The sequence below is a fragment of the Colobus angolensis genome, unplaced genomic scaffold, assembly GCF_000951035.1.
Source record: "Colobus angolensis palliatus isolate OR3802 unplaced genomic scaffold, Cang.pa_1.0 Scaffold10, whole genome shotgun sequence".
NCBI lineage: Eukaryota > Metazoa > Chordata > Mammalia > Primates > Cercopithecidae > Colobus > Colobus angolensis.
The window spans coordinates 19,940,316-19,956,708 of NW_012110919.1; the positions used below are offsets into that span (position 1 = coordinate 19,940,316).

At 42.2% G+C, this 16,393-nt stretch overlaps 1 protein-coding gene across 4 annotated transcripts in view; it reads right to left on the bottom strand.

The window, feature by feature from the left end:
• Nucleotides 1–16,393, bottom strand: part of CORO1C (coronin, actin binding protein, 1C) — an 85,059-nt gene that overhangs the window by 44,583 nt on the left and 24,083 nt on the right. For 2 of the 4 annotated variants that reach the window (XM_011935895.1, XM_011935888.1), the window contains one exon: nt 12,123–12,322. In XM_011935895.1, coding sequence (XP_011791285.1) covers nt 12,123–12,317 — 195 coding nt within the window. In that variant the 5' untranslated portion in view covers nt 12,318–12,322. Of the gene's footprint in view, nt 1–7,356; nt 7,394–12,122; nt 12,323–13,793; nt 14,070–16,393 lie in introns of those variants that run through there. The other 2 variants (XM_011935883.1, XM_011935903.1) reach the window with 2 other exon arrangements.

Consider the following 16,393-nt stretch of genomic DNA (forward strand, 5'->3'; position numbering starts at 1 on the left):
CTCCAGCCTGGGTGACAGATTGAGACTCTGTCTCAGAAAAAAAAAAAAAAAATTAGCTGGGCACAGTGGTGGGCACCTGTAATCCCAGCTACCTGGGAGGCTGAGGTGGGACAATTACTTGAACCCGGGAGGCAGAGTTTGCAGTGAGCTAAGTTCGCACCACTGCACTCCAGCCTGGGCGACAGAGCAAGAATCCGTCCCTGAGAAAAACAAAAAAGATGGATCAATCTGCTAATCACTGGTTCCTGCAAGAAAGGAAATGTAATATTTTGTTAAAGTCACACAATGCTTTACCCAGCAGGCTTACTCTCTCTCATAACTAATGTATGTTTTCACAAAGTAATAAATTCCCATGGGGATAAAAAGTGACACACATTCATTCAAGTGATAAGTCAAATCAAATATTCCCCTTTAAGAAGCTCAAGGTATCCTACATACAATTTCTTTCAAGTTTGCATTCTGGAGTGCATCGTATAAACCCAAACCTTCCTAGGGTGCTGCATTCATACTGCTTTCTACACAGTTTCCCTTATCTAATCCAACTCAGGCAGCTGTCTCACTTCCAGTCTCACTTTTCCAACTCCTGATCCTCTATCCCTATTATCCAGACTGGTTATAACACCTGAAGATATAAGGGCCTGAGAGCCCCCATCCCATCCTGGGGAAGGCAAGCAAAGATACTGTACATGACCTGACTCAAGGAACAGTTAAAGATTTCCACATTGTTCAAACTCCTACCTAATATTCATCTAAGTTTTCATTTTAGGAAAAAATGAGTATCAAAATCACTTTATGTGCCCAAATTTCAATCATAACTTATTTTAGGCTTTGGGTGATACATACTGAGAATTCTTCAACTCAGCAAGGAGAATCTTAAGTCACACATGTGCTCAGAAGTAGAGGAAAAGTGTTCAGCCCAAGCATAAGGGCTCCATTCACACTGTGCAGAGTTCAAAGGAGTCAAAAGGATATCTATTGAAGTGGGTTTTCCATTTTTTTCAACTTCCTTTTTCTTATGACAGTATTATTTATGTGGATACATGTTTTGTTGGAATCTCTTAAGCCCCTGCTGCTCCACGGGGAGGAGCTAGAGTGATTGTGGTCATGGGACAAGGGGACAGCCACATGGAAATAAAACAGAGACTCAGCAGCAGACCAAAAAGATGGGCGCACACAATATATGACTTACGCACAGGCTGGTCCCTGAGAGTGACAGCTCATGGCCCAGGAACAAAACATTCTGAGGAGGCTTTACTTTAAGGGAACCAGAAACACCAATCCTGAGGTAAAAGGAGGTGCTCTGGAATAAACCCTTCAGATTGAGTTACCCTGTAAGGTAAGGTAAGCTAGAAACAAAAGCTGCTGGGGAGAGGGAGTATGGGCCTGTAGAGACTTCACCTGCCTGTGAGTGAAAAACAGCAGTCTTTTTGGACAGAAGTGAAAATGCCAAACAAATAATTTTAGCAACACAGATCCTCTCTAAAAACTAGGTTTAACACTGAATAGACCGTATTTTAAAATCAATTAAGAACCTGAGGAAAGTTATTGTAAAACTACAAACATTTTATTATCAGAAAGCAAAAACAAGGAAAAGTTAACATTTCCTTACTCCACCTTGCCCAAATATGCGATAGCAACCAGAGTAGCTGTATTTCCTAACTTCCTGACTTAAAGAATTTATAAAGTGAAAACCTAATACTTTCTGCTCATTATTGCACACAAGTAATTCCATATGATGCTTCTGGGCTAAGAACAAATAAAAACTTGGAACCCAAGATGAGGCAGAATCTAGTTAAAGTAAAACTGAGCTGGAAAGCAAAAGTTGAAAAGCAAAAGAACTATAGATGAAAATGCAATATGGGAAATTAAGCATTCAATATCAAATCAGAAAATAGAGAAACTGGTTGTCTAAGCCCTCATAGTAAGCAAATGACACTGGACACTGATCTACTGAAACGCTCTGTGAATGCTGCAGAGCTCCAGGGCTAACCCTTCCCGTTGCAGCTCTGCACTGGTTTAATCCACAGGCCTCAGAATGAAAATCCACCCTCCTTGGAGATGAAAAATAGAAAAATATTACAACCTTTTTTGGGGGGTGGGAGGCTAATGCCTTGGGCTCCATGATTCAGTCAGTTCACAAAAGTAAGAGGACTGTAGTACAGACTCAATTCAGTCAGCCAGAAATGAAACCCAAGTCACCGTTCCTCCAAGAAAGCAGACATGTTTTCCATGACACGCCCTCTCAGCTCAGTCTTCCCTGGACTCAACTCAGGTCCCATCCCTAACTGGCAAAGGTACTCAACTTAGCAGGAGCAGATGATTTGCTACATGTGGTTGTAAGGTGGCTTCTAGGCAAAACCGTGACTGCAGAAATGTGTTCATGACACCTTGAGTTTATTTCAGAGTAATGTATATTCAGATACCTTTCTTTACGGGAGATATAGCAGCTTTCCCAGACTGGGGTTACCATGTTTACACAGTGAGGGCTTCGGCTGGCAGCAATTGCCGGCCTGCTTAGCACAGAAGGCACGCTCCACAAACCCAGGAAAGAGTTAAACGTTCTTTACACTTGACTCAGTGGCTTCTCTTCACCACACACTCTCAGATCCCACCATTCTCTGAGCCACCCGTGCAGCCAATCAAAGCAAAGGAAGGAAATTATCCTGGCCGGCTGACAGCCACAGCACTCTGATGGCCATATATGGTAAAAACCACTGTCAGAGCCCTGTCAGGCCTGCGGGCCGGCTGCTGTGGACATATCAGTGAACTGCAGCAGCAGGAGAAGCTGGCCAAGGAAATGCACAAAGGCTGCCTGCTCATCTCCAGGGGAGGGGGTAGGGTGGAAACCATCATCTGCCAGGGCACACACTTACAGTGAGTCACAGCCACTCGCTGTCATCAAAAATAGCCCCGGGGTACATTGGGAAGTTCGTTCTGCCAGGACTTTGTGCTCCATTGTTAACTGGGGGTGAGCAGGGTGCCCACCCCACCCCTCCCAGCAAGACTGTGGAAAACACAGTCACTAGGAGAAAATGAAAAGGCCTTTCTGTGGCACTTCATGTGGTAATGAGGCCAGGCTGCACTCGTGTGGCTGGCAGCTCGTGACATAATTTGGAAGTCATTGTTCTGCACCTGGTGCCCTCCCCCTGCATCCTCTATCCCTCCCAGTCCTGTCCCCCAGCTTTTCATGGCCCATACACTTGGCAGTTGAAGGTGCTCCAGGCATCAGACAGAATCTATTTCAGGAGGCAGTGAATGGGCATCCCATGACATGTCAGGACACTGGCCGGCTCTGAACAAAATCCTCTGCCCCTAACACCAAAGCTACCAAGTGCCAAACGTCCACATCTGTACAAAGGGCTACCGGCACTGCCACTGTTGTCTAAAACAGAGTACCGCAATGTGTAGAAATGGAAATTGCCTGTCAGCAATGCACAGTAAGGCGGACACGCAGCCAATGCAAATCCAGCAGGTGCTGGCAGAGACTGCGGATCACACAGAAAAGCACCGTCAGGAGACTGCCATTCCCTCTCAAGTAGCCCATGAAAGAAGGCACTTATCAGCATGGCGCCTGGCACTTAAAGGAAGCCCGCAATAAATGTGAACTGCTGCGATTTCATCGCTGCCACTGTGTCCTCACAAGGCATGGTATAGACCAAGTACTTTCCAAACCTAAGACAATTCTCTGAGCTGACAGAATGAAAGGCCTGATAAGTTACTGTTTTTGTTATTAAACTCTCTAATCCCAGAGAAAGAATGCAAAGGATTCAGTGTCCATTAGACGACAGTTTTTTTTTTTTTTTTTGAGATTTTTTTTTTTTTTTTTTTGAGACAGAGTCTTGCTGTATCGCCCAGGCTGGAGTGCAATGGCACAATCTCGGCTTACTGCAACCTCTGCGTCCTGTGTTTAAGCCATTCTCCTGTCTCAGCCTCCCGAGTAGCTGCGATAACAGGCATGTGCCACCATGCCTAGCTAATTTTTGTATTTTTAGTAGAGACGGGGTTTCACCATGTTGGCCAGGCTGGTCTCGAACTCCTGACCTCAGGTAATCCACCTGCCTCAGTCTCCCAATGCGCTGGGATTACAGGAGTAAGCCACCACGCCCGGCTAGATCACAGATTCTATACCAAAGAAAAAAAAAATTGTTCCTACTCAGAAAAAAAATTAAGAAAAATATACATGTACAAATCAAATAAGGATATAGCAACCTAAGTTCTAATCCACAAACAACCTCACGGTCTTAGACAACCACTCAATCTGAGTTCCAATTTCTACAACTGTAGAACAGAGGAATGATCCCACCCTACCAAGTGAAAAAATGGAGACACTGTTCATGAAGAGGACAATCCACGTACAATCTGCTGACATTCTGCGGTCTCGTTTCTATGAAGGTGACAGAAGTCACTGCTTTTTCCTAAAGATGATACAAAGGAAAGATGCCATGCTGATCTAGTTATAACAAAGATCCTAAAATATAAAACAGTGCTTATTCTAATTCTTTTCCCAATAACAATCAAGGAAAATACCAATTTTGCCAAATTCACACTGAAAGTGAAAGAAAGGGTCACGAAACGTAGGATTTTCTACCAAAAAGCTATCCTTCAGCTTCTTTTGACTCATAATGTTAGTTCACACTATGCATAAATGATTTGCTTCCCTTCCAATCAAATATTCTATTTCTGCAATACTATAAAAATCCACCTAAACTAGAGATCCTGGAGTCTGAAGGAGGAATGTGCTGACCACCTACTTCTTTGCCCTCCCGGGGACAGAGCCCCTCTACTAACTTAACAGTTTAAAAGCTGGGTTGGCTTCTCTTCTGTTTCATCTTTAGCTCCTACACAGAGGAAAAAAAAACCTGAATTCAAACTGAACCTTCTCTGTGATGTCTTCCTTACCTCCTAAGCCTAGGGTGAAACTGATCTCTCACACTCCAGTGCTAAAGCACTTCACGCACAAAGCACCCCCCTGGAGAGATCAAGCATAGTTGTTGAAGCTTCTTAAAAGCCTGGCTGGGCGTGGTGACTCACGCCTGTAATCCCACTTTTGGAGGGCAAGGCAAGAGGATCACTTGAGATCAGGAGTTCGAGACCAGCCTGGCCAACACAGTGAAACTCTGTCTCTACTAAAAATATAAAAATTAGCCAGGCGTGATGGTACGCACCCATAGTCCCAGCTACTCATGAGGCTAAGGCAAGAGAACTGCTTGAATCTGGGAGGTGGAGGTTGCAGTGAGTAGAGATCGTACCACTGCACTCCAGCCTGGGAAACAGAGCAAGACTCTGTCTCAATTAAAAAAAAAAAAAAAAAAGCAAGAACCCACCACAGGTCCCTGCACATGCAGGCACTAAGGAATGACTATGTGAACGAACGAACATGATTTTTCTAAAGTACTGTGTGAAATTTCACAAACATTTAAGCAATAGTTAGCTCTTTATATGTGCTCTGGTAATATTACTGATAATATTTTTCAATATCTCAATATGTAATAAGTTCATTGTAAAAAAAATATTTTTAAGTGCAGGTAATTACAAAGAAGAAAATAAAACATCACTTTTAGTCCCATCCATGTTAACATTGCACATTCTTTCCTGAAAACTAATAACACAATTGAAGTTAAGTACAAGATAATGACTATGATCTTATAACACATTTTTTAGGTTATATGAAGGTATCATGGAATACAGGATAACAAAATCTTGCCACATAACATAACTTTCTCTTGCTACTGCAAGGAATCCCTCAATTATTCACTTTGGACTTAAGAATGTTTATATCTATATAGGTATTATATTTCTATGTAGATTTTTGTTTTAAAGGCTAGGTGGAAATATAGTGTTCAAAACTACCAGAAAGCCTTTTAGGTCATTGTGAATTACTCATATATGAATTATGTGAACTAACATTATGAGTCAAGTAATACAGTCTAAGAATATATGTATTAGTTATCAAATGCTGATTAACAAGTTATCCTAAAATTCAGCTGATTAAGACAAACATTTATTACAGAGTTGCTGAGGATCAGGAATTCAAAAACAGCTTATGTGGGTGGCTCTGGCCCCAGGTTTTTCATGAGATAGTGTCAACCCAGGGCTGCAGTCAACTGATGGCTTGACTAGGGCTGCAGGATCTACTTTCAAGATGGCTCATCGCTTGGTTGGTTAAGTTGGTGCTGACAGTCGTCAGGAGGCCCTATGGACCTTGCCACAGAGCTGCTGGAGTATCCTCACAACATGGCAGCTCCAAAAGAGACAAAGCAGAAGCCAGTGAGCTTTTATGACCTAGTCTCAGAATTCATACTCCATCAATTCCACCATACCCTGTGGTTACACAGGCCAGCCCTATTCAATGTGGGAGGCCACCTACCACAATATAGTAAGGAAAGTTTTTGGAGAGCCTGCACAAAAGCCTACCATATACATAGCCACCCAGTTTGCATCCTCTATCCAAGTGAGTCAAGAGATCAAGAGCAAATAATTCTAACCACTTCCTCCATCTGTTAAGTGAATAATAATTTTAATAATGTGATAACGCAGCCTGTGGTACCAGTGGTATGAAGAAGCAACTAAGAGAACCCAATGGATGAGCTCCTCTGTTTCAGTAAATAATCAAAGGCAACATCTGAGCTGGATATTGAACAGTAAGAAGAGACCACCAAGTAGCATCATTAGTGGAATACTGACTGAAATGAATCAAGATCTCTTCCTCAACAAACATGACAGAAACATTCTAAAGCAGCCCTCATCAACCTAGGTTCTATAAAACATTAAAGTCCTAATGCCCTAATATATGCTATTATAGGCAATGAGCTCTTTTCCATCCTATGCATCTAGAAGACTGGCTATGTATCATCCTTGGGAGAACTAAAAAAAACAGTCATTCGAATGATTTTCTGTAGAGCTAAATTCTTTCACAAAACCCTAGATGAAAAACTGCAACATGAGTTGAAAAACGGTTCACAGACATAAATAAAGCAAGATTCCAAATATTCCCACACACAGCTCCTAAAATAAATGAGAGAAACACAGTTGTGTATAAGAAAGTACCACACAGCTACAACAAAGGAGCTCATGGGAGAGAGGAAGAGATCATGACCCAAAAAACTAAGAGACCTGGCCATACCCATCCTATCCTGGCCAGAGCAGTGCTCTTGTCCCAGGCAGTTATTGTGAGGGTGAAATCAGCTATCACTCCGATTCACCAAAGTTGCTTCACAGTACTTCACAATACTCAAGGAAGGAAGGGAGAAAGAAAGCAATTTAGGAAGACAGGAGCCATCTAGTTTGCATCCTCCACCCAAGAGAATGTCAAGAGATCTAGAGCATATAATTCATACTGATTCCTCCCACTCTTACTTGTTTAAGGCAGGATTTACAGGCTTGTTGTGATATGAAGTGTGTGTGTGTGTGGTGGGGGGAGGAGAGGGGTTGTATGTGTATCTATCCAGAAACACTGGTGTGTATGAGCCTCCACGGTTCACAATAGGGAGGGAATGCCTCAGTTCTATCTACATCACGAGTGTGGCTACTCCACAAAGGAAAGGCTTATTCATGCCAACGTGGTAGATTACACAGAGGGCTGAAAACCTGTGTGCTCTTGAGACAAGGCAGCTTGTGCAGTTGTGGCAAGAAAAAAAGTATCCCTCATAGCCAAAACCACAAAGCCAACTTGTGTTCAGCAAGACTGCTATTATTCATCCTCTGAAGGACTAAAGAATAAGTAAATGCACTAAGCCACACCTTGAAAAGTCATGGCAGAGTGGCAAGCCACAGCTTGATGGAAGCATTACAAAAGAGAGCGAGAATCACGCATGCTAATCTAAATCACCCCACCTCAGGACTGAGGACTTTCCATATTCCTCCAGCAGCAACCTCTTCAAAAATCCCACTTTCCCTAATAAAACCTTCCTAACAAAAAACCTCATAAACCATATGCTTAAAATAAGCATACATTCATTCTTAAGCATGCTGCTTGCTGCATGTGTGTGTGTCTTTGTATATGCATGGGCTTTGATGTATTTATCCCTATTACTCTTTTCACTTTAGATGTTAAGTCCTGGAAGACAGAGACCATATCTAACTTATTTTACATTCTCCCAGAATCTAACCACAAGCCTCATGAGGTTGCAATAATAAGACTTATTTACTGCTGACACTAAATAGCTTTCAAAAGAAATTCATGGAAAACCATGTTTTCAAATGGGAGCCTTTCTGAAAGGGTCATAATCCACCTTAATTCCAATGTGTACATATTCAATATTATTATGTACGGAGTCCCAAATGCATCACCAAAACTAACTTGCCTGTCTATAACCAGAAATAAAAAAGGGAAAACATTCTCAGAAGCCCATGAGATAACTATTAAAAGCCATACCCACCTCTTAAGGTTCACATTTAAAACCATCCCAGGATGCTATCAACATGTATTGGAGCCTAACACACATCTAAACATCATTGCTATCTTAATTTCAAACACAACTTCATATTATAACTGGGAATTTAGTTTTTCTTTGCCTTTAAACCAAAGCGACACCTCGCGATAGAACTATTTCATAGTTGCCAAGACACTCAAGTTATAGGAGTCTCTTTTCCAGGGTAAAGAGCCCTAGTATTATAAAGCCCTGTACTGAAAAGGGATTAATGGGTTCACCATGTAGTTGGAGTCCCCATCATATTTCTTCTTCGAGGCTGTACTTCTAATGAGGAGACAAGCACCTCAGTGCCAGCAACCTGCTAGGATGCTTTCTTAGACATAAGTGCTCCTGAAGGGCACAGGTGCTGGCACACAGCATGTACTCAGCTTATAGGCAATCAAACCAACTAATCACTCATATTGTATAAACTCACTCATATTGTATAAACAATCAAATATCAGCTGTAAAATGTATAACCATTATTCAAATATTCATGACTATACCAAAACTATAAGGTAGATATCAAGAAGGCAGTCAGCCCCATAGAGAAATGTAGGTTTTCCGATAACATGGAAGATGGTTCTATTTTCTACCAGCTACTGATGCCTGGTAACCAGCCAGCATCTCAGGTAGGAACAGCAACTCAGAAGAAAAGAAAGGCAAATGTCACCTGACGCTCCAGGGCTCACGTGCCAAGCCCTGCCACAGCAGATCCTTCTGAGAACTACCCAGGCACACAACTGTCATAAGGGACCACAGGACCACTCCTCTTTGCTGGGCTCAGCTTTGCCTTAGTGAAAAAGCAGTCAGGAGTAAAAAGGCATCTACTTTCCAAAGTTATACATTGAATTAGGGGGACAAAAATGGAACAAATGTGTTTGCTGAATTTTGAGTACACACCAGCTGCACTGGAAATCACTTCATAGCTGAGAATCATGGGAGGTGAGAAGCATTTCTGACATCAGCTAGAATTACCAAGGCAGAAAATAACTTTTTTTTTTTTTTTTGAGATGGAGTCTCGCTCTGTTGTCCAGGCTGGAGTGCAGTAGCATGATTTCAGCTCATTGCAACCTCCGCCTCCCGGATTCAAGTGATTCTCCTGCCTCAGCCTCCTGAGTAGCTGGGACTATAGGTGTGCACCACCATGCCCAGCTAATTTTTGTATTTTTAGTAGAGATGAGGTTTGACTATGTTGCCCAGGCTGGTCTCGAACTCCTGACCTCACAGGTGATCCACCCGCCTCGGCCTCTCAAAGTGCTGGGATTACAGGCGTGAGCCACTGCGTCCGGCCAGAAAGTAACTTTTATACACAGCTGCTTATGTTATAGAGAGAGAAACGGAGGAGCGGAAGGATAAAGAGACCCATCCACGTCCCACTACAAGTCAGTGACTGAGCCAGGACTGAACTCCACAGCTCATCAATTCCCAGATTTGTGATCTTTCGTCTATGTCACTGCCGCTAAGAGCTAAACACACACACTATAATGCACAAAAATCTCACACAGTACACATGACCTATCAATTACAGAAACCCAAGTATTGATCTTATTTCCAATAGCTGTCACAGGGCTTAGTTTACACCAATGTCACCTCCTCTAAAACAAACTAATATTTAAGGAGCAAAGCTACACAGACAGTATTAAAGCCTGGGAAAGACCCTTGAGGCTCCTCTAAAAAGCAAAACCTCATCTAAACATGACAATTTATAAAGCAACTTATTCTATCCTAGTTCCTGCAATGCTGGTTAAAGAACGAAACACAAGAACATATTCATTAAGTGCAGGTCATTGAATGCAAGGGAAAACCAAATCATAAGATCAGTTAGCTGGGGCACTGCATACAGGTCTCCTTCAAATGGGTAAGTGAAACTCAGTTTCTCATGGTTTGTAAAAGCAAAGACACAGAACCTTTGTGGATGTGAAAGTTGAAAGGAAATGTCTGAATTCAGAGGAAGATTAGCCATTCATTATGTCTATTTTGTGCTTCTTAATTGGGTTGTTCCAATTCTTTGAAGGAAAAAAATGTCTTACATTTATCCCTCAGTCTACAAAAGGGGAAATAAAAACTCGTAACTCCAAAACAGACCATGGTGCTCCAGTGTCTGACCTTAGCTGACAAGCTATGGCTATCTTCTCAGTTGGCTGCCATAAAGCTTACCAGTAAAATGTCAGGTTTCCAAACGTCCCTTGCTCTTGGGGAAGGAATAAGCTAAAACAATGTGGAGACCAAATGCGACTGGCCTTGAGTTCAAATCCCCACTCCAAAACCAGATTAAGAACAGTTATAACAGTGTAGTATACTTATTTGCCACTGAACAACAATTTTTTGAACAGAAATAAAAGTATCCAAAGAGAGAATAAATTTTCAACTTAATGAAAAGATTTATCTTCGCCAGTAAGAAGGTACATTTGAAAACACATATCAAATTTGTTCCCCAAAGGCACCCATCTCCCTTCTTTGGTTAGGAGATGGTTCTACTGTGTTATCTATCTGGCCACTGAAGTAAAAAATAGATGTTATAATAAAACAAGTTAGTCACCAGCATCTCTGAAACAAAAGTCCAAGAGAATTGGACATTTTCCCAATGAGAGTTTTCCCAAGGAAAAAACATCAACACAAAATGGGAAACAACCCTTTGACAGAAATTCACTTTATTGTAACCACTCTCAGAATCACACGGTCCATTGTGATGAGATGCACCCTGAATATAAGGGGCTCAGACACAGCAGGGATCCACTTCCCCTGCTGTTTTCAGCAGAGTGGAAATAGCTGTCATACGACTCAACATCTGCATCCTCACCAGCACCAAGTCCTTATCATTGGAGCTCAGGACTCACCAAACTCACTTTCCTCCTAAAAGCTAACCAGAAAACAACTGTTTCTAGGCCCTCCTCACAGCTTTTTTTCTTCATTATTTGCAATTCTGGGATTTGCTGATAAAGTAACTACAGATTTTGATCTGCCGTATTTATGATTGGTCAGCAAGTGCACAAAATTCCTATCTAATCTCCCACCTGGGAGTAGGCTTTCTGGGAGGATAAAGGAAGGAGGAGGGCTTGGAACCCCACTGAAGTTGAAGAACACATAGAACCATTCTCAGTAAAGATCCTTTATTTCTCCCACTTGTTAACACTGTTTAAATCCTATGCTGAAACTTATTATTGTCCAGAATTGAAATCTGTATTGAGGACATTTTCTTGAGTTCTTGTTCCATTTCCTACTCAAAAAAAAAAAAAAGAAAGAAAGAAAGAAAAAAGAAAAGAAAAAGGGCTCATCCTTATGACTTCACAAAAAAGAGAATATTATCTCACAAATTTCTGCCCATTTGAAAATGTAACTGTTTTTAAAACTTTACTTTGGAGTAAAAGCCTGTTTTTAAAATTGCACTCTAAAAGAAAAATTTTTGTGAAAAGCAGATGATTAAGAATGAAATCTTAAAATTCCTATGCCTGCCCATGCTCACAACATCATTATAATAATTTTTTCATCCATAGAGGGCATCCCCAGAACAGAGGTCACTACTCTATTTAATGATTCGCTGTTAGAGAAAAACTGATGTGGTTAGTAAGGCATGTGGAACTTAACCTCAATTACATCAGAGTCTAATGGTTTCACAAATACAATTCTTAGTGAACTGTCAATCTATTAAGGAAAAAATATGGAGACTATCAGAGGGTGTCTACCAGAATGGAAGATCAAATTACCTACCTTGTGCAGAGGGAGGACAAGGAACGCTCCTCCCCCACTTGCCTCTATGATTATGGCAACAAATCTGGGATTGACAGCACAAAAGGAACTATCCCAGGTCACACGAGAAACACGGATGTCATCATAGCACTGGTCATTTTTCACCGCTTGCCCAAATACATGCCGAAACTTGCTCTGTCGTACCACTCGCCTCATCGTGTCTGCAAAGGAAGAGTGAGAATTATGTTAGAATTGTGCACCAAACTGAAAAGCTTTACTTTTACAAATGAAATATTCCAAGTAGGAAAAACAGAATGGTATGGCATTTTGTCTGCTCTCCTAAAAAGTAGCCAAATTGCAATCCAAATTTCTTTTAGCAGTACATATCCGGAGACAACTGCAAAATGCGTCAGGGAAAGAATTACAAAGAAATGAAAAATTCCTAATTCAAGATCCAGAAACAGCTCATCAGTTTTAATTTCAATAGAAAGATTAAGGGAAAGAATTAAAGAAAATTAGCCTTTCAGGGTTGGGCGGGAGCTGACAAATAATGCACTTCAACCCTTCCCCTTTTATAGATAAGAAAACTCCAAAGTGAAATTCGCTGTAGAGGTGAGGCTGAAGAAAGCCGAAAAACAAGTTACAATTTTGTGGCTTTGTCCTCAGCCTGCCAAGGTAATTTTTCAGACTGTAAACATTTTCCCTACACATCAACACTCTGCTGTCTGAGAATTATGTCTATTCCCCAGAGTGTTTCAACAAGAATAACTATGGGAGGAATTCAAAGACACAGCCATCACCCTTGACTTCAAAAGCCTTCTAATCTCCTTTTAACACAGACGTAATAATCAGAGCAACTCACTACACCAAACCGCCTAGTGCTAAGTGGGACACAGTGAGAAACAGGAAAAGTCAGCCTAAAGCAGCCTAAAGGGTAAGAGCCAGGTCTGGGAAAAGCAGAGCAAAAGTATTTAAATGGAAAGCAATGTGATCAAAGTGATGTTTAGGGTGACAGTAAATGTGGCAGAAGCACACTGGACGGCTCAGACAGGAATAAGCTCAAAGCCAGGTACTGGGCTAGGAAGCTATTTGACAGTAAACCAGACTTGAGGAAGGCCTGGAGTGATACAGTAGTAACAGTTGGGACCGAGGAAAGGAAAAATGCAGGGGCTATTGTGGAGGGGAAACAAAACCAGGCTGGGTTTTCACTGAGCTGATCATCCACCACAGCCACTTCCCTAGTAAACCAGGGACTCTGAAGGGGAGGGGAGGTGACACAGAGCTACGTTCCTAGGCTGCCTTATGTGTCATTTCAGACTCCAAATTCCACTAAATTGTCTGATAGACACTGACAGCTTTGTGCTTTCGGATCACCAGGCCCTCCCTGATTAAGATTTCCTAGACTGCACCCAATGTAATTTTCCTATGTGCTACTGCAGGACATTCTGTTCATGTTGGTTAGATAGAAGGATCCTGGATAAAAATCTAAGTGGAAATGGAACATGCTTCAATATCGACAACTCGGCTAAAAATCAGATCCTCATATATAGAGGAGAGCTAACACCTGTCCATTCATGCCAGACGGGACACATGGTGGGCTGTTGCTAACTCTTTTCCTCTAATTCCCTTCCTCATGGCCCTGAGCCCACTGCTAAATGCAGAGACGAATTTATTTTTGCCAGAGTCTCTTACCCTTCCAAGGCATGTGTGAAAGTGGCCTCTCTCCAATGCTGGGGGCATGTAGCTGGGCTGAAGTAACAGACCCTTGGCAGGCAATTGAGCATCCACGTTCCTCAGCCCAGTTGTTATTGCCTGACTTTCCCAGTTGACTACCAGGGCCATATATTTTGAGTCTTTGGTAGAGGAGATGGCAAATGATATGTGGCCAGGGTCCTTCATTTTGGAATCAGTATGAATACTTCTTAAGCGTGAGATAAGACAGCTTCCGTAAGGTGGTGAAAAGCAGAAGGAAAGCACATCTATACAAAAGCCAACGTACAGCCAACTGGTCTTGGGATCCACTTCCCCACACAACCATCTGCAACCATCTGCACAAGTTATAGAAGCTGCAATCCCCACAAGCATCTTCAAGCAAGTATTTCAAAAGTAAGTTAATGTAGAAGAAAAAAGGACTGCACCATGCCAGAGTTAACATCCTTCATAAATAAAACGTTCTTACAAATTCATACAATTAAAATCCAACAGAAAATTAGGCAAAGGATATGAAGAAGTAATTTACAAAAGAAACACAAACAGCACTTATCTCCTTCCTAAAATCCTAATAAAATGAAAGCAGGGAAAAACTTGAAAGGACAAGAGGACTGGAAAAGAGCCTACAAGAGAGCAAATGTGACAACAAACTTTCCAAGATGGAAAGCTGTCATGCACATGTAACTGACAGAAGTGTGAGTGTCCTCTATTCAGCTGAGTCTCAGGAGGAGCTCACAAAAAGGACATCAAGGCCCACTGTGAATCCCCAGAACACTCTAAGGAGAAATTGTGTCTCCAAAGACAGGGATGTGGGAGAGGGGCTGCAGAGAAAATGACTGAAAGCCTGAATTAGGAGCAGCTGGACACCCAGATCCGCTCCATTCAGGGCTGCACAACCAGGGAATTGGCCTGCCCTCTCCCCAGCAGAAGCCAGGAGAGGCCTGACTGTAGGCCCTGGACTGGATGACACCCAGCACAGGTGTGAACAGGTGCCTCACTGACAGCCTGGTTCTATACAGTGGGGCCTCCAACCCCTTGTTGCTCCTGGCTCCCAAGATATCACCTGCCCCACCCAACAACAGATCAGACATCACTGCCCTCAGTGAGGTCCACTATTCAATGTGCCCCTCCACCCACACAGGCATATGGTCAGCTTTTAGAACCTCACTTTTAAATGTGAATGGATATTTGAGGAAGGCCTCTTACTTGAAAAAGAGAGACAATTTTTCCTCTTCACTCAAATAGGCCAGATACCCTCTAACCTCACAAAAATATGAACATTAATATAAATATTTAAAATGCTTTGTCTTCACTGAAAGATACTATACAAATCTTCTGGCTAACATACATACTAAACTACCTTAAAAAGTGATTTCCACCAGGCGCGGTGGCTCACACCTGTAATCCCAACACTTTGGGAAGCTGAGATGGGCAGATCACGAGGTCAGGAAATCAAGACCATCATGGCCAACATGGTGAAACCCCATCTCTACTAAAAATACAAAAATTAGCTGGGCGTGGCAGCAGGCGCCTGTAATCCCATCTACTCAGGAGGCTGAGGGAGGAGAACTGCCTGAACCTGGTAGGCGGAGGCTATAGTGAGCCGAGATGGCACCACTGCACTCCAGCCTGGGCGACACAGAAAGATTCCAACTCAAAAAAAAAAAAAAAGTTATTTCCATATTATGCATACTTATTTTTGTCCTAAATACATGTGGATAGAATGATATAAAAGTTCTTTTGCTACAATCACAGAGGAGAATGTTAGCTATAGAGCAGAGAGAGTAGGAAAAGTCAGTGCTTCCACAGTGCTGTGCTAAGTCAGGCATCTCTAAGCGGAGCTTGAAGGGCAGTGTGAGCCCATTCACTTCCAAGGTCAAATCTGATCTGGGCTCAGCTGTGTACATGTGGCATAGTCGCTTTTCTTGCACAGAATGTCTCAGGCCCTCCAGGCACACAATAGAGAATAGCAATTAAGAGAGCAAACTCCAGAGTCAGACAGCCTTGTAAGTGAGAAGCACAGCTGTACTACTTACTTCCTGGCCATGGTACAGTACAGCAAGTCACTAAATCTCCATTAAGTGTTAATTCCTCTATCCAAAAATGGGTACAATGCATATAAAGTTGAGGTGATCATTAAATGATCAATTGGTGATGGGATGGTGGCAGGAGATTCTTATGCTATAATAGTACCTTGTATGGTTAAATACACAAAATTAATCACTCAATAAATACTAGCTACTACTGTCATCCTAGTAACTGACATAAGATAATCTGGATTCAAATCCGAGCTCTGCAACATATTAGCAAATTACTTAACCTCTCTGAGCCTCAGTTTCCCATCCACAAAATGAAGGGAATGATACCTATAATAAGAATGCAGGCCAGGCATGGTGGCTCCCAGCACTTTGGGAGGCTGAGGAAGGCAGATCACTTGAGGTCAGGAGTTCGAGATCAGCCTGGGCAACATAGTGAAACCCAGTCTCTACTAAAAATACAAAACTTAGCCAGGAGTCCCAGCTACTAGGGAGGCTGAGGCATGAGAATTGCTTGAACCTGGGAGGCGGAGGTTGCAGTGAGCC